The sequence below is a fragment of the Myxine glutinosa genome, chromosome 5 (assembly GCF_964187855.1).
Source record: "Myxine glutinosa chromosome 5, kmMyxGlut1.1, whole genome shotgun sequence".
Classification (NCBI taxonomy): Eukaryota; Metazoa; Chordata; class Myxini; order Myxiniformes; family Myxinidae; genus Myxine; species Myxine glutinosa.
Window position 1 is genome coordinate 43891029 of NC_136265.1, and position 27968 is coordinate 43918996.

Below are 27968 nucleotides of genomic sequence, written 5' to 3' on the forward strand. Positions count from 1 at the left end.
TGAGGGGGTAAAACCAGCGCAAAGAGGCGTCCCCGATAGTCGATTTGTGGTGTTTAACCAGGAGGGAGGTCAATGGAAGAACGCGTGTGTCATGGAGGAGCTGGAGAGAGTCAGACGGCTGAGAGAGATAGACTGGAAAAGACGCAGTGAAAAAAAACCAGAACATACCATTTTAAGTCTTTGGTTCGACTCAGCTGGGGTTTGAACCACCTACCTCAGAGACTCAGGGTGGACACTCTAACCATGACTGGGATCTCACCCTCAGGGTCAGGGTAAGGTTTGACCCTGGCAGAATCATACCATAGACCTGCCTACAAAGTGAGAGCAACAGTCTTGCTTCGCTATCATCACACGATATTCCAACCATGTTGGGAGCTTTAGATTCCCCAGAATTCAGGAGAGACAGATGTGATGCTGGTTCGTCCGTCCACATGGGAGAGCGGTACTCCACTGAGTTACGGGCAAAGGTTTTGTTATCTGTAAGTAGTTCCGATTGGTTTGTTTTTTTCAGGAAATCACCTGCGTCGATGGAAGATTCCCAGTCTGCGGCTCACTTTGGAGGCCTGCTTTGCTATCTGGTCTGCCCAGAAGAGGCCACGGGTGATGGTAAGGCCGAGGTCAAGGGTGATCAATTCCGAATTAGCAGAGGGTGATGCAGCTGCTATCTGCCTGTCAGTGGGATGGGGGTCATGTCCATATAATGTGGAGTCATCTGCAAAAAGGAAGAAAAAGGGTTTTGCAGAGCTTCGGATATTGCATTTTATTGTAAAGGAGGAACACGACTCGGCCTTAAGAGACTGCCTTGGGTCACTGGTTTCCACTAGGAGAGGAGAAGAGAGGGTTCTATTGATGGCAACACATTGACTGCGTGAGTTGAGGAAGTCGGAAACTCAGGAATGAAGGCGGCCTTGTATGCCACAGGTAGTGAGCTTGGCAAGCAGAGTAGGATGCCTTATTGTGTTGAATTCCTGAGACATGTCCAGAGAGAGAGGCCTCTTGATTGAGATTGAAGGTCTACCATTGCTAAGAGAGGAGTAGCAGCATGTCCAGAGTTGAGTGAGTGGGACGAAATCCAAACTGATTATCAAAGATCAGGCTGGTTGAAAACAGGAAGGACTTGACATCAGGAGCAACGATGGATTCCATGGGCTTGCTTCTGATCCCGTAATTCCATGAAACTATTATTTGCAGAATAATGTGTGACGTGGACAAGATCTTCCTGAATGTTTTGTCCAGATATATTTCCCTCGAGGTTTTTAAGTCCATTTACCACTAACACCTCATTGTTTCTCCCCTTTTCCAGTTAACGTTACTCGACACTCTGACACCCTAATCTCGCCCTTTACCCCCAAATTCCTCCTCTTGTACTGTGAAGCCTCTGCCTACACTTGTCCGACCGTTTTGTATTCACCCCATTTTGTCTGTTGACCCATTGTTGTCCTGCTCTTTCATGGGCCTTGATAGCTGTAGTAAAAAGTCCAGTAAGCTGCCCTTTATGAGCCGGAGCCGTGAGGAATCTTTTTTTTGTTCTCTCAACACAAACACAAGCTCGGGCCCTGGAATGTTCCCTTCTGAACCCCTGGCTCAATTCCCAGTTACCATATGTCCTTGTACTTCATGTACAGTATAAGTATGCTGATATCTACTCGTCCGTTTCCTGTAAGTGATGTACAGTCGTGGCTTAAAATATTGGCACCCTTGTACTTTTTTCAAATAACTCACAATTTTCTCGAAAAATAAGTTGAAATTGACAAAAGTATTTGGTCTCCACAATTCTTTATTTGACTGTTAATATTACAGAACCTTTGTTTTTTATTCAGAACCTGATATATCCTTCTAAATCAGAAAAAAAAAAATGCCATTGAGAAAATTATTGACACCCGATGCTTATTATTTGGTAGCACGGCCTTTGGACAAAATAACTGCAGTCAAGCACTTCCTATAGCCATGAATGACCTTCCTCCACTTCTATACTGGCAGTTTGGCCCACTCTTCTTGTGCAAACTGCTCCAGTTCTTCCAGATTTGAAGGGTGCCTTCTCCCAACTGCTGTTTTCAGATCTCCCCACAGGTGTTCAATGGGATTTAGATCTGGACTCATTGCTGGACATTTCAGCACAGTCCAGCGTTTTGTCTTCAACCATTCCTGGGTGTTTTTTTGAAGTGTGTTTGGAGTCATTGTCCTGCTGCAAGACCCATTACCTTCGACAGAGACCCAGCTTTCTAACACTGGGTTGAACATTGCACTCCAAAATGCCTTGGTAATCGCCTGATTTCAGGATGCCATGCACACATTCAAGGCATCCAGTACCAGAGGCAGCACAGCAACCCCAAAACATCACTGAACTTCCTCCATATTTGACTGTAGGGAAGGTGTTCTTTTCTTTGAAGGCTTCATTTTGTTTTCTGTAAACATAGAGATGATGTGCTTTACCAAAAGCTCTAGTTTGGTCTCATCTGTCCACAGGACATTCTCCCAGAAGGATTTTGGCTTGTTCAGGTGTGTTTTGGCAACCTCCAGTCGGGCTTTCTTATGTATCTCTCTCAGTCCTGGGTCCCCTACCATAGAACCCCCTTTCATTGAGTTGGTGATGGATGGTGTGAGTTGAAACTGTCGTACCTTGTGTCTGAGGTCAGCTTGAATCTGTTTGGCAGTTGATCGAGGTGCTTTCTCCACCATTCGAACAATCATTCGCTGCAATTTTCAATCAAGGTTTCTCTTGCGGCCACGTCCAGGGAGGTTATCTAAAGTGCCATGGGCCTTAAACTTCCTGATAACATTGTGTACGGTGGACAATGTTCATCAAGGTCTCTGGAGATGGACTTGTAGCCTTGGGATTGTGCATGCTTTTCTGCAATCTTGTATCTGACCACCTCAGACAATTCTCTGGTTTTCTTTTTCTTTTCTCCATGCTCATTGCGGTACACACAGTGACACAAAACAGCAGAATGACTGTTTCTCCATTCAAACTGGTTGAATGAGTGATTTGTATATTGCGGGCACTTGCAACTCACTACAGGTGAGTTCAATTCCAAAGTAAAGGAGAATCACCTGCTTGAAATCTCATTATTTCTAACAACTTCTAAAAGGTGTCAATAATATTGTCCGGGCCATTTTCGGATTTCTGCGTGGAATAAGCTAAGATTTAGAAAATTTTCAGCTTTTTTCGTTTTGTTCCACTGCAAACCAAAGAAATATATATGTGGATACGAAAAGATTTTTTAATTTCAACAATTTTCTGGAAGAAATGGTGCATTATTTGTAAAAAGTGCAAGGGTGCCAATATTTTTGGCCACGACTGTATGTACTTGTACATACGTACAAGCTCCTCCACGAGCCTTCCATTGGTGTGGATAAATAAATAAAATAATAAATGAATAGCTAGCTAAACACCTACTCTCATCAATCACATGTTCACAGAGACCTACTTTGCAGACTTTTCATTTTTATTTTGCTATGTACATAGCAGACTTATTTATTTATTTAGCTTCGTACAATGCAGACTTATTTATTTATTTTTATTCGGCTACTTTCCATACTTATTTATTTTATTTAGCTACATACTTTGCCAACTTGTATATTTTTTATTTAATTACGTACATTGCAGATATTTATTTATTTATATTTAACTACGAACAATAGACTTATTTATTTATTTTTATTTGGCTACATTGCAGACATTTATTTTTACTCAGTGCATTACAGACTTATTTATTTCTTTTTATTTAACTATGTACATTGCAGACTTACTTATATATATTTTATTTCACTACATACATTGCAGACATATTTATATATTTTTATTTAGCTATGTTAAATGCAGACTTTTTCTTTTTATTTGGATACATTGTAGACTTATTTATTTATTTTTATTTGGCTACATTGCAGACTTATTTATTTATTTTTATTTGGCTACATTGCAGACTTATTTCTTTATTTTTATTTGGCTACATAGCAGACTTATTTATTTATTTTTTATTTAGGTACATGTATTGCAGACTTATTTATTTACTTTTATTCAACTACATTGCAGCAATAAGAAAACAAAGCTATGTGCCCAGGCAGGTTTTTCTTTTCATTTTATATTCCCCCTCCCCCAAGTCCAGAGCATTCAACACATGGGAACCAGATAATTTCCCACAAATGACCGAGTCAGCAACAAAGTTATTTGAGTTCCAACATTCACTGTAAAAGTCTTCCTGACGAAACCTTGCCCAAGAAACCACACCATGGGTTAATTTCCACAATCCTGATAATCGAAATGAAGGTCATGCTGCCATAAAGATGCATTCGCAAAAGCATCCAAACAAAGGGAGGGGAGGGGGAGTTTTGCGTACCTGCTCATTTCCCAGAGTTACGTATCCAGCTGTAATGACAGATTACCGAGTAGTTATAGCATAGATAGCTTCGAGTTACCTCCCAGGTTTACATGCAAATAGGAAGCTCGAAACCTACCATCGATTACACTGTAGAGCGAGCTCAGGACTGCCTATGCTATGACATCATTTCAGAAAAATATCGTAGGCCTGGATTTTATGCAAGGAAAGTAGAACATGGTGAGTAGTCAGTCAGTCGTCACACTTCATGGGCGATTGTAGGTGAAACGTCACGATGAAAAGGCTCAGCCTGTCTTCGCATGAGTAATTACTGAGAAATTAACTCACTTTTTTGTTTCCATACAGCTATGCAAACTGACAGCGGGACTTGGATCATTGTAAAAACAATAACAATTTAACCACAAGAAAAAACAACTCGGTGATGAACAAACAAAAGGGGAGAGAGAGGGAGAGAGAAAGAGAGAGAGAGAAAGAGAGAGAAGGGAAGTGAAACCAACATTGGGGATAGTCAGAAACAGGAAGAGAGAGAGAGAGAGAGAGAGAGAAGAGGGAAGCGAAACCAGCATTGGGGATAGTTATAAATAGGAACAGAGAGAGAGGGAGAGAGAGGGTGGGATAGAGAGAGAGAGGGGGGGGGGATAGAGAGAGAGAGGGGGGGGATAGAGAGAGAGGGGGGGATAGAGAGAGAGAGAGAGGGGGGGATAGAGAGAGAGAGAGAGGGGGGGATAGAGAGAGAGAGGGGGGGATAGAGAGAGAGAGGGGGGGATAGAGAGAGAGAGGGGGGGATAGAGAGAGAGAGAGAGAGAGGGGGGGGGGATAGAGAGAGAAAGGGGGGGATAGAGAGAGAGGGGGGGGATAGAGAGAGAGAGGGGGGATAGAGAGAGAAAGGGGGAGAGAGAGAGATAGAGATAGAGATAGAGATAGAGATAGAGATAGAGAGAGAGATAGAGAGAGAGATAGAGAGAGAGATAGAGAGAGAGATAGAGAGAGAGATAGAGAGAGAGATAGAGAGAGATAGAGAGATAGAGAGAGAGAGATATAGAGAGAGAGAGAGAGAGAAAGAAAGAAAAACAGGCTACAAAGAAAAACAAACTCGAAAAACTCTCTCACATTAAACCTGTTAACAAACATATTGTCCTATGGCTGGCTCAGTTAACACCGAGAGTACCCCACAGTTGGCAATCGAGCTTAATGAGGCGTTATCCAATTCAATGGCGGAGGATACGCGAGCAGGGGGGGGGGGTGGGATTTGGGGGAGAATGCCACTTACCTTCACGGTCCTTGCAGTCTTCACCTGCAAATTAATAAATCAAACCAAAAATGGATATAAATGTACAAAAATAAATATTTATTAACTGGTACCCGAGAACAATGGACACGACAATAAATAAATAATGCTCCTAAATCAGGATCCCACACACCTCACTTCACATACAAGCACAGGGGAAGAGTGAATCAAAGAAACCGTTGTGTTTGTGGATGCGAGCTTATCTCAGTCTGGCAGTGTCAGAGATCGTCTGGCTCGAGCGCGTCGTCCGTCCCATGCCACACAGCACAGTACTTGCACGCAGGCACCAGGAGAGGATGAACAACAGGAGAGGATGATCGTCGGCTCTCAATCACCAAGGTCCAAATGGGAACGAGAAGCAAGGGCAGAAGGGAGGTCCAAGCAGGAAGGCAGCCAAAACTAGAAGAGCAAAATGCCGGCGAGCGAGTCGTTTTACCGATGGTCTTGTCACGTCAGCTCTCTCTCTCTCCCAATCAGTCCATCGTTTCCTTGCGGCTTTTCGCGCCATCCTCACGTCCTGGTGTTTTTCCTCCAACCAGTGCGTAGCTTGTTGGTAGTTCGTTTGTGCCCTCCGCACTGATTGGCCGAGCGTCTCTTGCCTTTGGTGTTACATCATCGTGTGGCACGTCATTGTGGTAGCCAACTAGTGTGGCAAGTCCTTCATCCTCCTTCCTCTCCAATCGGTGCTCGGGTTGTTGCTTGCCCCTCCCCCCTGTCAATCACGAGTTTTCCTGGGCGTGGCTCTCGGCCTGCCTGTTCGATGTTTGCTCATCATGCCGGCGTTGTGCGTGGCCGCTTCCGGTCTGTTCGTCCAGAAGTTTTATCGTCTTGTGGTGGAGGGGAATTTAATTAGTGTTGTGCTAATGGGCCTAACTAATGTATGTGATGTATTGCCATAAGGGACACCGGCCTGCTTTGCATGAGGTTTCACACACGTTCTACATCTACATCACACAGTAGATGATCACTGAGGTTTCACACACGTGGGAATTAACATAATCCCTAGATCTATTTAACATGCCCCATTCCTCGTATTGGGGACGAAGATACACCTTAATCCGACAAACCGCCTAAACAGAACATATTACAGGTGAGGATTCCCTATCACGACAGCCGGACACCTACCTATGCAGATCTACCTAAATCTATATATGCCCCTACCCCAAAATTCCCGAGCCTGAAGCACACCAAGCTATTCCTTCACTTCAAAATCTATCTCCTCAGCCATGGTGTTCGACTGCAGTAAATATAGAAGTACCAGCACCGTAAACAAAAGTCAAATTATCTGCCAATGAGAAAACGTAATAATGCGGAAAAAAAATCCAAGACAGGTATCATATAATTCAGATCCCGGATGAGCCCCCAAGATAATACATTGTACACTTACCATGAAATTCCTTCTTTTTATTTAATTTCAACAACGAACAAACTGGGATGTTCAAAACGCTCTACAAATGGTATACAATAGTCCAACAAAGGGCAAAGCTTTTGATTTTTCAATAAATTACAATAGTCAAGTCGTCATAACTAGCAGGTACCCATTGAAATACCACGTAATGTAAAATGTAACTTCAACACTATTATGCAAACAATAGTTCGTTGATTAAGTTAACCACCTCACCCACACTCCAAGTCCTCAACTCCCCCTCCCCAAACCCAAGGCTTCAATCCTCCACACCACTCCAAGTCCTTGACCCCACCCCCTAACCATACTCTCTGTCCCATCTCTACCCCTCTCTCCACCCCACTCCCTGGCTTACCCTCTCCATTTCTTACTGTTCTACAAAGCAAGAGGGCATCAACAACATTATCAAATTAAAATTTAATCAAAATGTTAAATTAAATTAAGAGTTTGAATTAAGAGGTTAAATTAAATTAACATTGACATCAAATTAAATTAAGAGGTTAAATTAAATTAAGATTGACATCAAATTAATTAATATTGACATCAAATTAAATTAATATTGACATCAAATTAAATTAAAGATTGAAATCAAATTAATTAATATTGACATCAACTTAAATTAAGATTGACATCAAATTAATTAATATTTACATCAAATTAAATTAAGAGGTTAAATTAAATTAAGATTGACATCAAATTAAATTAAGATTGACATCAAATTAATTAATATTTACATCAAATTAAATTAAGAGGTTAAATTAAATTAAGATTGACATCAAATTAAATTAAGATTGACATCAAATTAATTAATATTGACATCAAATTAAATTAATATTGACATTAAATTAAATAAAGAGGTTAAATGAAATTAATATCAAATGAAAGAGGTTGCATTAAGAGGTTAAATTAAGTTAAGATTGAGATCAATTTAAATTAAGAGTTTGTATTAAATTAACATTGAGATCAAATTGAACGAAGGTATCACATCAAGATATATTGCAATTTATTAAAGGATATCACTATCAAGCTTTTGCGTATGATGTTCCTCGTTTTCTGTATACAATTGTACTTTGCTCATATTGATGAAATTGCTTGTATTTGTAATGTGTGTGAAAATATAAATGTCAAAGAGGTGAAATTAAGTTAAGATCAAAATAAATTAAGAGTTTGAATTAAGAGGTTAAATTAAATTAACATTGACATAAAATTAAATTAAGAGGTTAAATTAAATTAAGATTGACATAGAATTAAATGAAGAGGTTAAACTAAATTAAGATTGACATCAAATTAAATTCAGATTGACATCAAATTAATTAATATTGACATCAAATTACTTTCATATTGACATCAAATTAAATTAAGATTGACATCAAATTCATTAATATTGACATCAAATTCATTAATATTGACATCAAATAAAATCAAGAGGTTGAATTAAATTAAGATTGACATCAAATTAAATTCAGAATAACATCAAAATAATTAATATTGACATCAAATTAAATTAAGATTGACATCAAATTAATTTAATATTGACATCAAATTAAATTAAGATTGACATCAAATTAATTAACATTGACATCAAATTAATTTAATATTGACATCAAATTAAATTAAGATTGACATCAAATTCATTAATATTGACATCAAATTAATTAATATTGACATCAAATAAAATTAAGATTGACATCAAATTAAATTCAGATTGACATCAAAATAATTAATATTGACATCAAATTAAATTAAGATTGACATCAAATTCATTAATATTGACATCAAATAAAATTAATATTGACATCAAATTAATTGGCCTGCGCAAGATTGGAGGTCGCGTCTCTTCAAAGCTGTCCATGCGCGCACGCTTTCGAAGTTAAGTAATTTTTCACAATTGTGTTTTTGTCGAAACTGTATCTTTCCTTCGGTCTGTGTACTTATTGGTGTGTCTTTGATAGGATTCTCGGAGTTGGTTTTTCATACCTGTGTACAGAATCGTCGGTTAGTTCGTGTCGCGTATTCTGAGGCCTAGTGTAATCGGCTACTGTGTCCGACCTTTGGCTTGAGGCGTTGTTTTTGTCTCAGCGGTTCTTCGATTGCGCTGCAATTACTTTCGGTATCTGTTTTTCCCGGTCTTTTCACCCCATACTTCCTTGTTTAAAATCTCAACTCAACTCAAAAAAAAAAAAATTCCTTCTCTGTTCTTATCCGTTTGTTCGTTCTTATTTGTTCGTTCGTTCTTCGACCACGTTGTTCGTGATCACGTGATCACGTTGTTAAAAATGTTTAAACTGTCCCCTGAAGAACTGTATTCTGTCGTATACTATAACACCTTTTTCTTCTTCTTCTATAAAAGGATGCTTTCGACTTGCTCACCAAATGTATTCATTCCAAAAAAAAAATCCATCTCTTACAGTGCCTCTTTCATACATTCCCTAAACTCTCCAGAACTCCACCCATCCTTCAGCGTCCTCAAACGTATTTTTTACTCGAAGGTCTCAAGAAACTCATTTTGCAATAAATGTTCGTTTCCCATTAATCGTACACTTTTCAAAATCCAATTTCACCCCTCCCCTCCAAATCTTCCCCATCACCCCTTCCCTCCAAAACTTCCCCATCACCCCTTCCCTCCAAAACTTCCCCATCACCCCTCCCCTTCAAAACTTCCCCATCACCCCTCCCCTCCAAATCTACCCCCTTGCCCCTCCCCTCCAAATCTTCCCCATCACCCATCTCTTTCAAATATTCCCCCTTGCCCCTCCCCTCCAAATCTTCCCCATCACCCATCCCTTTCAAATCTTCCCCCTTGCCCCTCCCCTCCAAATCTTCCCCATCACCCCTTCCCTCCAAAACTTCCCCATCACCCCTCCCCTCCAAAACTTCCCCATCACCCCTCCCCTCTAAATCTACCCCCTTGCCCCTCCCCTCCAAATCAACCCCATCACCCATCTCTTTCAAATCTTCCCCCTTGCCCCTCCCCTCCAAATCTTCCCCATCACCCATCCCTTTCAAATCTACCCCCTTGCCCCTCCCCTCCAAATCTTCCCCATCACCCATCTCTTTCAAATATTCCCCCTTGCCCCTCCCCTCCAAATCTTCCCCATCACCCATCCCTTTCAAATCTTCCCCCTTGCCCCTCCCCTCCAAATCTTCCCCATCACCCCTTCCCTCCAAAACTTCCCCATCACCCCTCCCCTCCAAAACTTCCCCATCACCCCTCCCCTCTAAATCTACCCCCTTGCCCCTCCCCTCCAAATCATCCCCATCACCCATCTCTTTCAAATCTTCCCCCTTGCCCCTCCCCTCCAAATCTTCCCCATCACCCATCCCTTTCAAATCTCCCCCCTTGCCCCTTCCCTCCTAAACTCCCCCCACACCCCTCCCCAACGAGACTCTCCCTCGCTCCTCCCCTCCTAGACTCCCCTCTCACCCCTCCTCCTCAAAGCGTTCTCCCCGCTTCTTCCCCCTTCCAACTTTCACCTTCATCTCCCCCAACCTTCTGCCTCACTCTTCCCCCTCCTCAAATAACACCTCACTGCTCCTCACTCAATCACCATCAAACCTTTTGTCCGCCCCATTCTTCCCTTTCTCCAAGCTATTCTGAAATCTCTGACACACCTTCAACAGCTCTCCCGACCTCTTCCTCCTCTTCCACATCTTACCCTACCGCTCCCCCGCCCCTGTTCTGTATCCGATGCTCCCCCTTCCTCTTCTTTAACAGTATGGACCGCAAACATCCGGGGCCTTCGCTCAAACTTGACTGCTCTCTCCATATAGGTTGCTTCTGACAAACCAGACGTGATCTGCTTAAGAGAAACTTTCCTCCTTCATGATGTCTCTGATTCCTTGGTATCTCTCCCAGGTTACTCCCTCCTCCGGTATGATAGACCTGAGCCTCGTCCTGGAGGTGGGGTTGCTATCTTTATAAAAAAAACTCTCTTCCTCACTCGCCCTGCACTGCCCTATCTCCACCTCACCCCAGGAATACCTTTGGCTACGGCTTCCCCTTCGCTCCCACCTTTTGTTCATATGTGTGTTGTACCGTCCACCAAACAGTGATCACTCCATCTACATCTCGCTGTCTGATAATATGGACCAACTTCTATCTACCCATCCCAACTCTCTCTTCCTCATATGTGGTGATTTCAATTGTCACCATGCCAGTTGGCTGGGTGTGGGTACCGCTCTCACCAGCCATGGCTCTTCAGCAAAGGACTTCTGTGACTCACTGGGACTGACACAATCTGTCAATTTCCCGACCCGGATCTCAGTCAACGGAGCATCTTCTCTTCTGGACTTGATTATGACTAACATCAGTGAAAATGACTGCTGCTCTTCTTCTGCTCCAATCGGCTCATCTGATCATGTGCTTGTTAAAGTGGACATCTCTCTGACCATTCTCAGAGAGTCTCCTCAGTGTCGACGAGTCTAGCGTTTCACTCAGGCCAACTGGCACAGTCTTCAAGCAGCCATCAATCATCTGGACTGGTCTCCCATCTCTACCGCCTCTGACATCAACTCATCCTGGGAATTCTTCCAAAGTAAATTGCTCTCTCTCATGCACAGATTTATCCCATCTCGTCTTCAGTTGTCATACCCTTCCTCCCGTCTATGGTACACGGAATCTTGTGGTGAGGCTATTGCCCAGAAACAACTTGCTTTCGTCTCCTGGAAAGCAAATCCAACGGAAAGAAATCTCATTTCCTTTCACAAAGCCCGAATCAAGTGTGTGTCCACCCTCAGGAGAGCCAGGAAACAATATCTCTCCGTTCTCAGGACCGAACTCTCTTATCTGTCTCCCTCTTCCAAATCCTGGTGGCATCTGGTCAAATCTGGTCAAATCTGGTGTTTGTCCCCCTCCATCCCCTCCCTCACCTCAAACGGCCACACGGCTGACTCCGCACGTGAAAAAGCTGAATGCCTCAACTCTGTGTTTGCCTCTAAATCTTGTGTCCTAAACCCATCCCTCTCTGTACCCACCGTACCCAGTCATACCCAGCTGCTCCTGGACTCTGTGTCCTTTCCTCCTGACAAGGTGGAAAAGTTTCTGTCAACCCTCGACTCTGATTCTGCAACTGGACCTGACGGCATCAGCCCACGGGTCCTAAAATCCTGTTCTTCCACTCTTTCACTCCCTCTCTCTGTTCTCTTCACCCTCTCTTTTGCTCAAGGTCATCTGCCATCTGCTTGGAAATCTGCCAACATCACCGCTTTGCACAAAAAGGTGCAAAAATAGATCCCAGCAACTACAGACCAATCAGCCTTCTCCCAATTATCAGCAAAGTCATGGAATCCATCATTGCTTCAGATATGAAATCTTTCCTCTTCTCCAATGGCTTGATCTCTGATCATCAATTTGGTTTCAGACCTGGTCACTCTACTCTGGACATGCTGCCTCTGCTTTCTCAACAATGGATGGACGTCCTCAATGCCAAACAGGAAATTAGAGCTGTCACCCTTGACATATCACGTGCCTTCGATACGGTCTGGCACCCCGCTCTGCTCACCAAACTCTCCTCTTTTGGTATCCATGGAAATCTCCACGCATGGCTGGTGGACTTCCTCTCTAGTCATAGTCAACGTGTGGCCCTGAATGGGTTTCTCTCATCTCCTCTTCCTGTTCAGGCTGGAGTTCCCCAAGGCAGTGTTCTGGGCCCTGTGCTTTTTCTGGTCTTCATCAATGATCTCTCTGACTCTCTTGAAAATCCTCTCTGTCTCTTTGCTGACGACTCTACTCTCTGTCGCTCCATTCCTCATCCCTCAGATCGGCAGTCTGCAGCCTCCTCACTCTCTGCAGACCTGGACAAAATCACAGACTGGGCAAACAAGTGGAACATGTCTTTCAATCCTGACAAATCTCACACTCTTACGATGTCTCTCTGGAAAAACCGACTGGACAACCCTCCCAACCACTTTCTGAATAATCCTCTCCAAGAAGTTCTGTCACTCAAGCTTTTGGGTCTCACTATCTGCCATGATCTTTCCTGGGAAAACCACATTTCAAATCTGGCCTCCAAAGCCAGTCGCCGACTGCGCATCCTCCGTCGTGTGAAGTCCTTCCTTGGCACACCTGAGCTCCTCACCACATACAAGGCTTTCATCCGCAGCTCAATGGAATACTGCTCTCCCCTCTGGGCTGGTGCTCCTGCCTCACACCTAGCTCGTCTTCACGCTGTTGAAACCAAAGCGTTCAGAATCATTGGAATCTCCCGCAATGAAGCTAACTCCAAGGGCCTCTCACTCACTCACCGCAGGCAGGTTGGTCGTCTTTCCGTCTTCTACCGACTCCTCTCTGGCCTTGCCCCCCCCCCCCAGCTCTCTCTGGGCTCTGTCCCGCAAATATTCCTACAGGTCGCACAAGATCTGCCTGCAACCCTCTTATGGTTAAACTGCCAAAATCAAGACTCTCTGCTCACCTTCACTCCTTCATTCCTCTTTTCTCCCGCCTCTGGAACAAACGCCCTCACTCTCTTCAATCCCACTCCACCCTCCAGGTCTTTAAAACAGCTGTTGACCACCATCTCTTATCTTCCCCCATCCAAAACCTTGATCTTTTCTACCCCCGCTAATTTCACCGCAATTCACTTTTTTGAAATACCAACTTCTGTCCTGGAAGTCCTTGGTGTCCTTGTGTTTTATACTTCTCCCACCCCCTCCCCCCCCCCCCCCTTCCCACGCCTCCTCCCCCCAAGCCCTCTCCCTCCCACTCATCTCCCTGCTCTCAAATGTTGTGTTTGTGTGCTTCCCATTCTCTCCCCATCTTGTCCTCCGCTCCCTCTTTTTATATATTTTGTTTGTCTGGTTGATTTGTTTGTGAAGTAAATGTTAGCTGTTTCACGAGCCTCGATTCAGTATACAAACAAAAAAAAAAAAAAAAAAAAAAATATTGACATAAAAAAAAAATAATATTGATATCAAATTAAATTAAGATTGACATCAAATTAAATTAAGATTGACATCAAATTAAATTAAGAGGTTAAATTAAATTGAGATTGACATCAAATTAAATTAAGACTGACATCAAATTAATTAATATTGACATCAAATTTATTTAATATTGACATCAAATTAAATTAAGATTGACATCAAATTCAATAATATTGACATCAAATTAATTAATATTGACATCAAATAAAATTAAGATTGACATCAAATTAAATTCAGATTGACATCAAAATAATTAATATTGACATCAAATTAAATTCAGATTGACATCAAATTAATTTAATATTGACATCAAATTAAAATAAGATTGACATCAAATTCATTTATATTGACATCAAATAAAATTAATATTGACATCAAGTTAATTAATATTGACATCAAAAAAAAATAATATTGACATCAAATTAAATTAATATTGACATCAAATTAAATTAATATTTACATCAAATTAAATTAAGATTGACATCAAATTAAATTAAGATTGACATCAAATTAATTAATATTGACATCAAATTAAATTAAGATTGACATCAAATTAAATTAAGATTGACATCAAATTAAATTAATATTTACATCAAATTAAATTAAGAGGTTATATTAAATTAAGATTGACATCAAATTAAATTATGACTGACATCAAATTAATTAATATTGACATCAAATTAAATTAAGATTGACATCAAATTAAATTAAGAGGTTAAATTAAATTAAGATTGACATCAAATTAAATTATGACTGACATCAAATTAATTTATATTGACATCAAATTAAATTAATATTGACATCAAATTAAATTAAGAGGTTAAATTAAATTAAGATTGACATCAAATTAAATTAAGACTGACATCAAATTAATTAATATTGACATCAAATTCAATTAATATTGACATCAAATTAAATTAAGAGGTTAAATTAAATTAAGATTGACATCAAATTAAATTAAGATTGACATCAAATTCATTAATATTGACATCAAATAAAATTAATATTGACATCAAATTAATTAATATTGACATCAAATTAAATTAAGAGGTTAAATTAAATTAAGATTCACATCAAATTAAACTAAGAGGTTAAATTAAATTAAGATTCACATCAAATTAAATTAAGATTGACATTAAATTAAATTAAGTGGTTAAATTAAATTGAAATTGAGATCAAATTGAATTAAGAGGTTCAATTAAGGTTGAGATTAAATTAAGAGGTTAAATTAAATTACGATTGAGATCAAATTAAATTGAGAGGTTGAACTCAGTTTAGATTGAGATCAAATTGAATTAAGAGGTTAAATTAAATTAGGATTGAGAAGAAATTAAATTACGAGGTTTAATTAAGAGGCAGCAAGAGATTTAAATTAAACAAGGCAGGGCGATCCATCAATGTGTGCGCCATCCTTTGTCCCTCGGATAGACGACTGGACAATCCATCTGCCAGCATTAGTTTGTCAACGTTAAAGATCGCAGGGGGTCTTTCGTTTAGAGTAGGTGAGTTATCGCCGGCACGCTGAACAAATTACAAATTATTGCTGTCCAAATCACCTTCAATCCAATGTCAGGCCTGGCGAGTTGGTTCTTTAAAACCATTCCTGGCAAATCTCACCAGAATTGGGAATAATTAGGGTAGTAGATGTAGCATTAGTGGTGGTAGTAGTAGAGGTGGTAGTAGTAGGGGTGGTAGTAGTAGTGGTGGTATTAGTAGTAGTGGTGGTAGTGGTAGTCGCAGTAATAGTAGTGGTGAGGGTAGTAGCAGTAATAATGGTAGGAGTAGTAGTGGTGGTAGTAGCAGTGATAATGGTATTAGTAGTGGTGGTAGTAGTAATGGTGGTAGTTGTAGTTGTAGCCATTGTAGTGGTAGTAGCAGTAGTCGTAGTAGAAATAGTGGTAGTAGTAGTGGTGGTAGTAGTAGTTGTGGCAGTTGTAGTATTGTAGTGGTAGTAGTATTAGTTGATTGATGTCCACTCCCACATCATCAGATGCATATGGCTGTAGTGGTGGTGGTGGTAGTGGTGGTGGTAGTGGTGGTAGTAGTAGTAGTGGTGGTGGATGGTAGTGGTGGTAGTAGTAGTGGTAGTAGTGGTGGTGGTAGTAGAGGTGATATCAGTGGTGGTAGTAGAAGTGATAGTAGTAGTAGTGGTGGTAGTCGTAGTAATAGTGGTAGTTATTTCTCCAAAATTGTTCATCATAAGGCAATGGAGAGAACGGTTCGTACTTGGTGTAACACTCCTATCTGAGCTATCTCCTGCATTTGATCTGATATGATTAGAATTGCGTTTGTGTTTGGTGCCACCAGTGATTATTGCATTGTGGAGCATGTCCCTCTTTAGAAACAAGCATTCTGAGTATTTCGCTGCAATACATGTCCCCTACCGGCAGTCTGTCGTCCGGAAAACTGTTGGGGAAATTACACGTATTGCACTGTGTGGATTATATAATTACCAACTCACGGTCTGAGGTAACTCGCCTAAAAATTATCCGATTTGCACCAAATAAAGTTCATGAATGGTTGCACAGACCCCTACTTCTCACTAAAGGGGAACAAATAATGTAAATCGGAGTTAAAATAAGCCCGCAAGGTCGCTCCGTGGAGCAGCCTGCACGTATTGCACTATGTGTGAATTATATAATTACCAACTCACGGTCTGAGGTAACCCGGCTATAAATTACCCAATTTGCACCAAATAAAGTTTATGAATGGTTGCACAGACCCCCTACTTCGCACTAAAAGTGGAAACAGAATGTAAATTGGAGTTAAAACAAGGAATATTAACAGCTTTGACTTACCGCACTCCAAATTATAGTCCGGAAAACTGTTGGGGAAATTACCAAAGTTCAAAGTGCCATAACTTTGTCAAAAATGATCGAAACGTCGTGAAGTTCGAACTTGATCTGTAACTTATCATGAGGAAACCATGTACCAAGGTTGAAATAATTAGCATTAAGAGTTTAGAAAAAAAAGTCTGGAAAACTGTTCTTTGCGTGACGGACTGACAGACTGACAGACGGACAGACGGAGGGACGGCGTGCAAACCTATAGTCCCCTCCGGTGTACACCAGTAGGGGACTAATAATAGTTAGCCAGTTAAGAGGAAGCATCGTTCATTTTTTCAGGAAAGCACCAAATTTGGCACAGATGTAGTATGGACCTATACAATTGTTTTCCTGAGGGGCGCCCAAAAATTCAGAACCCCTGGTGGCCGCCATATTGAATTTCAACATGACCGCCCTCTGTGACCTATTTCCCTCAATAACTTCTATACAATGAGCGATAACACCACAGTTCCAGTGTCTTACCCCATATTTTCATGGTCTCTGAATCCAATGGGATGAATTGCATAAAGATTGGCATCCATCATCTTTAATTTCAAGATGGCCGCCATGGTGTTTCCATTTTCCTTGAATCTCTCACAGTATTGATCTCTCACATTCGAACTGTAGATTCTGATATTGTGGTCTTGGCAATAGCACACTACTTTACCTACCAGTCACACGGTGTGGAGGAACTCTGGATTGCCATTGGCACTGGTAAAAGCTACCGCAACCTTGCCATCCATAAAATTGCCACCGGCCTTGGCCGCAGGAAGTCCGAGTCTTTGCCATTATTTCATGCCTTCACTGGCTGCGACACAGTGTCATTTTTTGCCCAAATTGGGAAAAAGACAGCCTGGAAGGCTTGGGAGGCATACCCCAGCATCACGCAGACCTTTCATGCTCTCGCTTATAGGCCATCTGTGGACGCTATTACTATGGAACTACAGAGCATAGAAAGATATGTTGCCATCCTCTATGACCGGACTACCGAGATAAAGACAGTGCATGACATGCGCCGACACTTGTTCACGAAGAAGGCAAGAACAATTGATCACATTCCCCCAACAGCAGACGCCTTCGAACAACACCTAAAACGTGCATGTTTTCAGGCTGGACACGTATGGAGTCAGGCACTTGTGCCCTACCCAGAACTTCCATCACCAGCTGATTGGGGCTGGATGAAAACAGGGACTTCTTGGACACCAATTTGGACCACAATACCACTGATACAGGAGGCATGTTCAGAGCTTACAAGCTGCCATTGTAAGTCGGCCTGTAAAGGCAACTGTAAATGCTCCAGGGCAAATCTGCCCTGCACATCACTATGTGACTGCGATGGACAGTGCTTGTAGTACTACGCGTCTGTGCGAGAGCCTCCACCTTTCAAGTGCCCACAATATTTTAAGTTAAAACTGCAACTGTGTGTAACTTTGATTAATTAATACCATTCCATTGTTATCAGAGACCAATAAAACAATGTGTATCACTTGGAATTGAAATTTTACCTAAAATACTATGAGAGATTCAAGGAAAATGGAAACACCATGGCGGCCATCTTGAAATTAAAGATGATGGATGCCAATCTTTATGCAATTGATCCCATTGGATTCAGAGACCATGAAAACATGGGGTAAGACACTGGAACTGTGGTGTTATCGCTCATAGTATAGAAGTTATTGAGGGAAATAGGTCACAGAGGGCGGTCATGTTGAAATTCAATATGGCGGCCACCAGGGGTTCTGAATTTTTGGGCGCCCCTCAGGAAAACAATTGTATAGGTCCATACTACATCTGTGCCAAATTTGGTGCTTTCCTGAAAAAATGAACGATACGCCATATTTTTCGGTCTTAACTGCCTAAGTATAAGGGGAAACCAGCATTCTCATCGACATTCTCCCAGTAATAAAACTTTCCATGCTATCGTGAGTAACACTACAGTATTCCTACCGGTGATTGGGCCGAGATGACACATCCGAAGAGATCAAATGGTATGTGGACATTAGCCATGTTAAATTACAGTCAATAATGTAAACAGGTGCATAGAAAGAGAAAGGAGATGGAATTCTTTATTGATTAATAATCAATAAATCAATAAAGGGATGTAGGGACAAATTGCAAATGGTAATTGCTTCATATGGTTTCCTTGTTTGTACCTTTCTTTTTGTATATCTGAGTTCAAGTAATTGTCTTGAGCCTCGGAATGTGTCGCCAGAAATCTTTATTTCCTTAATAGGAAGCTTACTTAATAGTAAGCTCAGTTTTTCAGGAAGTTGTCTCATGCCACTTTTCCTGATACTGTTATCGGTTTCGGGTGTGTCTTCCACATTTGGCGCGTTTTCGCTTTCGCTGTCTGTCTCATCCGTCTGTGTACTTTCTGGATGATCCATTGCAAGTTGTCTGACTAAGGAAGAATCTTATCAGGTCCCAGAAGTTTTTTTTTGTAAGGACAAGGCTAAAGATATACTGTTGTGTTTTTAACACGGCCATTGGTGGCACCTCGGTTAATGGCATTGGCTAATGCGGGCATTGATAGGCCTAATGGCCTCCTCCTGAATCGAAGTTCCTTGTAAGGGAAATCATATCGATTTATTACATACGAAAATCGAGGATTTTTCAAGTACTGTATATTGGTTGGTCTTGTGCGTTGTTGTCTGTTTGTCTGTCAATCGTCTACAGGTCACAATTTCAAACTGGACTTTATGAAACATCACCAAATGGTAGAGTTGGTCATAAGGAAGAAGGTTATTTATTTTTAGTTCAAAAAGGTCCCCCCCCCCCCCCTCCCACGCCTCCTGCCCCCAAGCCCTCTCCCTCCCACACTTCTCCCTGCTCTCAAATGTTGCGGTTGTGTGCTTCCCCTTCTCTCCCCATCTTGTCTTCCGCTCCCTCTTTTTGTATATTTTGTTTGTCTGGTTTGTTTTGTTTGTTTGTTTGTGAAATAAATGTTAGCTCTTTCACGAGCCTCGATTCAGTATACAAAAAAAAAGAAAAAAAAAAAAGGTCAACTACTCTCAAATTTCTAAAATCCCCAATTTTCATCCGATTGATTTGAAATTTGAAGAGGATTTGCATATCCGGTCACTGAATTCAACCACCAAATATATATATTTTAGGTCAACATAGGCCAAAAGGTCAATATAGTCCAATGGTCAACAACTTAGGTGAAGTTTCTAAAATCCTCAATTTTCATCCAATTTACTTGACATTTGAACAGGATTTGCATATCCGATCCCTTAATTCAACCAACAATTATATTTGAGGTCTAAAGCTGAAAAGGTGAACGTAGGCCAAAATTTTAAAATCCTCAATTTTCATCCAATTGACTTGAAATTTGAACACGATTTGCATATCCGATCCCTTAATTCAACCAACAATTATATTTGAGGTCTAAAGGTGAAAAGGTGAACATAGGCCAAAATTTTAAAATCCTCAATTTTCATCCAATTGACTTGAAATTTGAACACGATTTGCATATCCGATCACTTAATTCAACCAACAATTATATTTGAGGTCTAAAGGTGAACATAGGCCAAGTTTTTAAAATCGTCAATTTTCATATGATTGACTTGAAATTTAAAGAGAATTTGCATATAGGATCATTTAATTCAACCACCAGTTATATATTTTTGAGGTTAACATAGGCCAAAAGATCAACAACCTATTTTAGTGATTTTGCAAGTATTGTGCGATGCATGACATATTTCTTATTTATTAATTTATTTATTTGTTTTTAAATATAAAAAATGTTGTGATAGAATTTTAAATCATTTTTAAATTTAGCAACTTGTGTTTTATTGGTGTGTAAATAAACACTAATTTTAAATATTTAACCTCTTATTTTAATAAAATCTAGACATTAAAAATATATTTAAAATCAAATCTGCATTTATTGGTATGTTTTTTAAAAAGTAGCATTAGACTCCATACATATAGATTTATATATTGATTTCATCATCTACAAGCATCCATGTTACCTGTTTTCTCGATACAATGCACACAACGAATCATAGGAATAGCTGGCAAGCATCTATCATGGCGGAAGCTATTTGAGGCTTACGAATGATGGTACACCATATCATAACACAGAAATGCAAACCTATTGCTCTTCAGATAATCCCTGAGGAACAGGAAAATCTGCCACGTCATTTCGCCACATGATCGCTCCAGTATTACAGGAGGAATCTATTTGTATGCAAATATGGCCACACCCACCTCTCTCACTCTCTCTTCTGCCTTCTCTCTCTCCACACCCTCTCTTTTTTCTTTTTTTCTTTTTTTGTGAACAAGATCGAGGCTCGTGTAAGAGCTAACATCAATCACAAAAAAAAACAAAAAAAAAAACATACAACAAAGGGAGCGGGAGACAAGATGGGGGGCCAGAGGGAAGCACACAAGTAGAACAGCAGAGAACAGGGACAACGGGAGATCTGTGGGAGGGAGAGGGCTTGGGGGGACGAGGCAAGGGAAAGGGGGGGGGGGGGTGGGAGAGATTAAAAAAAAAACATATGGACACTGCTAGGACTTCCAGGAAAGGAGTCGGTATTTCAAAAAAGTGAATCTGGGGTGAATTAACGTGGATTTCGGCAGTTTCACCATAAGAGGGTTGCTGGCAGATCTTGTGCGACCTGTAGGAAGATTTGGGGGACAGAGCACAGAGAGAGCTGGGGGAGCAAGGCCGGATAGAAGTCGGTAGAAGACAGAAAGACCACCAACCTGTCTGCAGTGAGTGAGTGAAAGGTCCTCAGAATCAGCTTCATCGCGGGAGATTCCAATGATTCTGAAAGCTTTCGTTTCAACAGCGTGAAGACGAGCTAGGTGTGAGGCAGGAGCACCAGCCCAGAGGGGAGAGCAGTATTCCATTGAGCTGTGGATGAAATCCTTGTATGTGGTGAGGAGCTCAGTTGTGCCAAGGAAGGACTCTTAAACTCTCCTTTCCCTTCAATCTTTAAATCTCCCTTCTCTCAAGATTCTATTTCGACTTCTATTTCGACCTTGGCTTCTTTGTATCTGTGCCCATGAAGCTTTTGGTGTTTTCAGCATCGTTGCCCTCATGGTTTCCTTTGCCTTTAAGACAGGGTTTTGCCCACAAGTTCCATATTAATCATTTTGTCCTGCTGCTGAAGCCATATAAGGCACAAACAGCACCGACAGGGCGTTGATTGAACATTACGTCCTGGGCCTGTGTTTATGCGAATCCAAGCGGCCATTGCACACTGACCATTTTGGATGGCCCCATAAAGGCCTAAGCAGGTAACCTCCATAGTGTTCATAAACACTTCCCCTCAAAGCTAACAAATTGCTTCTTTTTAAAGTCTAAGGCTCAGGAATGCACTCGGTTACCAAACAACGCAGCAATTGAACAGACAAACACAGCAGATGACCATGAGGAAGTGATGTAACTTCCTGGGGGGAGCTCTGTCTACCTGCAAACGACGCCATATTGTGACGTCACTTTTCTATCAGCAGTCAGAGGGGCAACTAAGGAGATATCACTACCCCCCTCACTCCCACGATGGGCCAACCCATAGAGTTTATCTGTGCCCTATCCTCCAAATGCTGAGCGTCAAGCGACGGAGGAGCGAGCACCATTTTTAAAGTCTTTGGTATGGTTTGGTATGGTTTGGCCATGGCCGGAATTGCACCGCCGACCTCCCAGACTAAGAGTGGATCCGCCATAACCATATGATGCCACCGGGCCTGCGGGAATCAACCGCAGGTTACATGATATTCCGTCCTCTTTGTCTCAAAGCTTCCTGTACTCTAGGTACAACATACATTGCTAGGTTCATATCTTATCAAGCATTCTATTTGTTGCTTTTGTGTTCAAAATATCCTTGTTCCAAAATGCTGTTATATTTAGAAGTCGTTGCATGCAGGGAAAAGCAGAACTTCCATGATGATTCTTGCCCAATTGCCTTCTATAAATACAGCAATGTTCCTCAGGCTGACAGGGTTAAATCATTATGATATCACAACTAATTATAATTTATACATCATCTGCTTATGTTTGATGAAACAGTAGTGTACACCGTGGTTGCGCGCGTAGTTACCTTGAGATATGCTTCTGCGGCACGTAACAAAATCTTCTCCAAGTTGGCAATAATAAAGATAGATAATCTTGGTTTCGAGAACAAGTGATTGTAGCACTATTATATAAGGTACGACCTGGTAGTGAGTAAAGCAGAATTATTCAATATACATGGGGAAGACCTCATCTCTCAGAGCTTTGGGGTAACACTGTCCCAAATCGTGGACGTAGGAACAAAAGAAGCTTCCGTGATATCAACAACGTAAAAGGTAATGTTCCTTAGGTTTCAATTTTTCATTTTTTTTTTTGTTCTAAAATGGTTGATTTCAGTGGAATTATGGTTAGAGGATCCTAGCCTGGTGTTGGCTTAGCGGTTATGGTGCCGGCTTGGGATCCTAGGATCATGGGTTTGAATCCCGGTCGATCGCTGAATTAACGCCAGGGGGGTTGATTCAGCCTGAAACCATCCTTCCGAGGTCGGCAAATCGAGTACCAGTTCACTGGTAATTCCCTGTGTGTCGCAAGAGGCGACCAACAGGGCTGGCGGCAGGAAGGGCATCCGGCCATAAAACATTGCTTCAAGAAGGGGACCACGGTGCCAAAACAAAAGGCCAACCCCCACTCTGCGGGGAAAAATGGCCTCTAAAGGTGGTTCCTTTTTTATGGTTAGAGGATCCACACTGAGCATGGGATGTCGGCGGGTCGATTCTGACCCTGGCCGAGTCATCCCAAAGACTTTAGAAATGGTACGTGTTGGTTCCTCGCTTGACACTCAGAATTTAGAGGATAGAGCACAGACAAACCCGGTTTGCTGGCATCCTGATTGGAGGGATGGGAGATATTTCTCCTTAATTGCCTTACTGACTGCAGATAGAAAAGGGACGTCATAATGAAGATGGCGTCCCCAATACCCCTAGTGCCCTGGGAAGTTAGTTACATCACTCCCAAAGGTGGTACAAGTCCTCGTTGTCTGATGCTTCCGCTTGCATGTTTGAGTGTGATCAGTGTGAGAGCCGGGTGACAGGATGGCCTGGAGGTACGCACGCTCACCCTCGATCCATCGAGCCTGGGTTTGAATCCCAATGAAGCTATAAACTGTCATGGGAAGGGTGATCCATCAATGTGTGCCGTCCCTCAGTTGGACGTTAAACTTGGCGTGCCGGTATTAGTTGGTGGACGTTAAAGGCCCCACGGTGTCCTTAGCGAAGACTAGACACCATGAAGAGTAGACATCTAGAAGACTTAGCTATCGCCGACACCATGGACAAATTCCTGCCCTAAGCTACGGAGGGCACTCCATCAGCGGCTCAGCTGCACCCTCGGCCAATGGTGCTACCCCGCCTTGTGTTGTATACGAAAGAAGAAGAGAAAGAAGCCTTAGACTTTGTTTGGAAAAACAAAAATTGTAAATCTCTCATCATTCAGAGCACTTGTGTTTCCCTCTAGATCTCCTATGGCGGTGAGATGTCAGCTTCATCATATTTGCTTCCTGTGGATGGTGCATGTCCTCCTGATGAAGAAAGCTACAAGCGCCAATTATTGTGGTAATTCACCAACAGTTTATGGAATCAACATTAACAGAGGTTCCCATGGGTAGAAGAACCCACCAGACTTTAATTTATGAGTATTTAATGAATGGTACACAACTTAATTACATATCGTAATTTTAACTGCCGTTGAATGGTGGAGGGCAATTGAGATACCTGTATATGTCTTTCTCCAACTTCAGGACATGTCGGTCCAAAAGGAGATAAAGGAAATATCGGACCAAAAGGATGCACTGGATCCAAAGGAAATCAGGGACTTTCTGGATTTATTGGTCTTCCTGGGATGAAAGGATGTCAGGGAAGTATGGGGATTCCTGGAACAAAAGGACACCCTGGGGAAAAAGGAGAAAAAGGAGAAATGGGATGGCTTGGACAACCCGGCATATTGGGGTTACCTGGGGCAAAAGGTGACAAAGGCTCACTGGGATTTCCTGGAATTGGGTCTCCAGGAGAAAAAGGGAACATGGGCTTTCCCGGTTGCAAAGGAGAGGGGGGCTTAATGGGAACTCCTGGTAAAAAGGGGGAGCCAGCAATGTCTGGAATAAAGGGCCACCCTGGACACAAAGGAGACAAGGGAGAACCTGGAATTGGACTTCCAGGTCAAAAAGGAAGTCAAGGCACTCCAGGAATTCATGGATTTCCAGGTAAGCCTGGAACTTCTAAATACAAAGGAGACAAGGGAGATCGTGGTGCTCCAGGATTTTGTGGAAGTCCTGGGTCACCTGGACAACATGGATCCGAGGGAAAACCTGGAGAACCAGGCTGTTTTGGAGAAAAGGGGAACAAAGGAAATGCTGGAGATCCTGGAGTCCCTGGAATTGCAGGTAACCAAGGAATTCCTGGTTTGAAAGGTTGCAAGGGGAAGCCTGGAGACAATGGAAATCCTGGATTGAAGGGTGACAAAGGCGTTCAAGGACTTTGTGGATTGCCTGGAAAGAAGGGATGCGAGGGTGATTGTGGAGAAAAAGGATGCCATGGAGATAAAGGCGATAAAGGGGATGCGGGACTCCATGGTTTAGCGGGTTTGGAGGGTTGCGTTGGAGAAAAAGGAGAAGTCGGAAGGAAAGGAGAGCCTGGAGAAAGCTGGTTTTGTGACATGGAGAAGTCACCGGATTATTACGATGGTTGCTTCGACAAAAGTGAGTTTGTCGCCAGTTCATACTTTTATAGTTTGTGACCGGTTTGCTTGCACTCTGTAGTGGATATAAAATATCTCCTGAATTCTTTCACAAAGGGTGACCCCGTGGTTGGTACCCGAGACAAATTTCCAATTCACCGATATCAAGTATGGATTTTGAACCTTTCCCTGATATTAGGACCTTTCCTGGTCCTTGACTACCATGATAACCCCGAGAGGCACGGATAGCATTTCTCCATTGGGAAAATCCAGATCAGATTCGTATTTTTCTGACAACACAAGTCTCAAAAGTTTTTTTTGGCACCAATTCTAACTTGTTTTACCCTTTGCCTTTTCAGCCACATCTTCACATCCGTTTAAGAACCAGATACTTTTCAGTATACTCAGGAAGTGTAAGTGAATATTATGTTCTCTTCCAAATAAATATAGATACATCAAAACTTTTCTTGGTATTGCATGACATCCTAAATATGAGGCTGGATCAATTTGGTCTCCCAATGTCTTTGATGCTTTTCTCTCTCTATTCCAACACAGTGATTTCTATGAAGGAAGGGATATGGTTATTGTTCTCCGACGGACACAAGCTATCGGCTGCAGCCGCCTCATCCTATTGCTCATCACAAAACGGGAGTCTCGCGGTGCTGACGAGCAGCTCTCAAGCAAAAATGCTTTTGAAACATCTTCACTATACAGACTCGTTGGAGGCCTACATTGGCTCCTGCAACGTCAGTACCAATTGGATGGATGATCCCTTATCAGTACCTGTAGAGAGTCATTTGATGCAAGGCATGGATGCAGATAGCCAGAGCTGTGTGGTTGTCTCCAGTAACCTCATAGCGAGTAAAGTCGATTGTGCCATCCCACGTCCATTTTTCTGTGAATTCCTTGATTGAAAAAGAAACCCAGTAGGTATCCATGTTTTATCTGACTCAAGAAACCAGCAACACATGCTGGGATCGAGTTTGCGGTTACTTTTCATCAACTTCCTCGGGGAATGTCAGCAGAGCACCACAATCCTTTCCAATGACGAGGGCTTTTATCGGTAGTTTCAATGTAATGTAATAATGTGCAGAATAATCTTGCAAATGGAATAAAAGCACTTTGTTATTACATGGTTCATGGTTGTATGTATACAAGTGAAACTGCACAACATTATCTGCTTCATTATTGAGTTTTCCTTATCCTACTATATCAAATATGGCAATTCTCTGTATGCACTGTATGTATGTATGTATGTGTATATCTGAAAATCATAGAAAATAACACGACTGGGCTGATCTCCACCAAATTTTGCATACGTGTTGGTAGTACCTAGGGTCAGGTCATGAGCACAAATGATAAAGCAAATCCCACCCATTACCCCTGCAAGGAGGGAGGAGACGACTTATAATTTTCACCCGTGCACGTGCCACAGTGCAAGTGGTTCACTGACCCCTGCTGTAACCAAGGGAGATTATTAGGCACAGCACAAAATATTTTCCCCACCTCCCCCACTATTCCCCTCACCCTCCCCTTCCCCCAGGCTGTTCCTGAAGGGAGTGGGTGTTTTCCAGTTTATTTCAGTTGCAAATAAGCGATCTATCCCAGAAGATACGAGACACGCGCAGTCGCGCACACACGTAAGTTAACATAACCTGACAAACAAGAAGCATGGATATGACAAACCTCATCCATAGCCTTAGGGCCTGGAATCAGACACCACAGAAAAAATAATCAATAACATGTGGTCAAGAAGGACAGAACATTGATAGTAATGTTTCTTTTGTTAATAACGTTCAATCTTTATGAATAACGTTGATTCATAATGAGTTTGCTAAGCAAAGGTCTATTTCAGATATATATATATATATATATATATATATATATATATATATATATATATATATATATATATATATATATATATATAGGCCTATATATATATTATACAACTTGTGGGCCCGTTGGTCCATTTGACCAAATTTTAATTGTTCTTTATGGCCTTGTAGCCGGCGAAGCCGGTGTTGTCAATAAACGCGTACGTCTTATGTCGAAAACCTGATTATGCCTTGGCTTGAGAATTCCGAAGCGCATTGGAGGCCGCCATCTTGCGGATGCGGAAGTATGCATAACAAATTGAAAACGTTCAATAGGAGTTTCTTTCACCCGTCTTTGTTTGATTCACAATCTTATGCACCTCTAATTTATTATTAAAATACTTTAAGACCAACCTCGGGTCGCACGGGCCTGGTTATCTTCAACGAAACGCGTCACCAAACACTGGACCCAATGAGAGTCGAGCATTTGACAAAAATATTCCTAAAACCAAATCACGCACTGGAGGCCGCCATCGACCGGATGCGGAAGTTTGCATAAAACAATTGCGAAAAAGTTCAATAGGAGTTTGTTTCACCCGTCTTTGTTTGATTCACAATCTAATGAACCTCTAATTTGTAATTAAAATACGTTAAGACCAACCTCGTTATCTTCAACGAAAATC

General features: G+C 41.6%; 1 protein-coding gene across 1 annotated transcript; it reads left to right on the top strand.

Moving 5' to 3' along the window:
- Positions 1-243: 243 nt before the first annotated feature.
- Positions 244-26606, top strand: LOC137428638 (uncharacterized). The gene is made up of 5 exons (XM_068118541.2): positions 244-272; positions 512-606; positions 24534-25490; positions 25828-25881; positions 26024-26606. Exons 1-5 carry the CDS (start codon positions 244-246, stop codon positions 26380-26382), a joined length of 1494 nt encoding a protein of 497 aa, XP_067974642.2. The 3' UTR covers positions 26383-26606.
- Positions 26607-27968: the final 1362 nt, after the last annotated feature.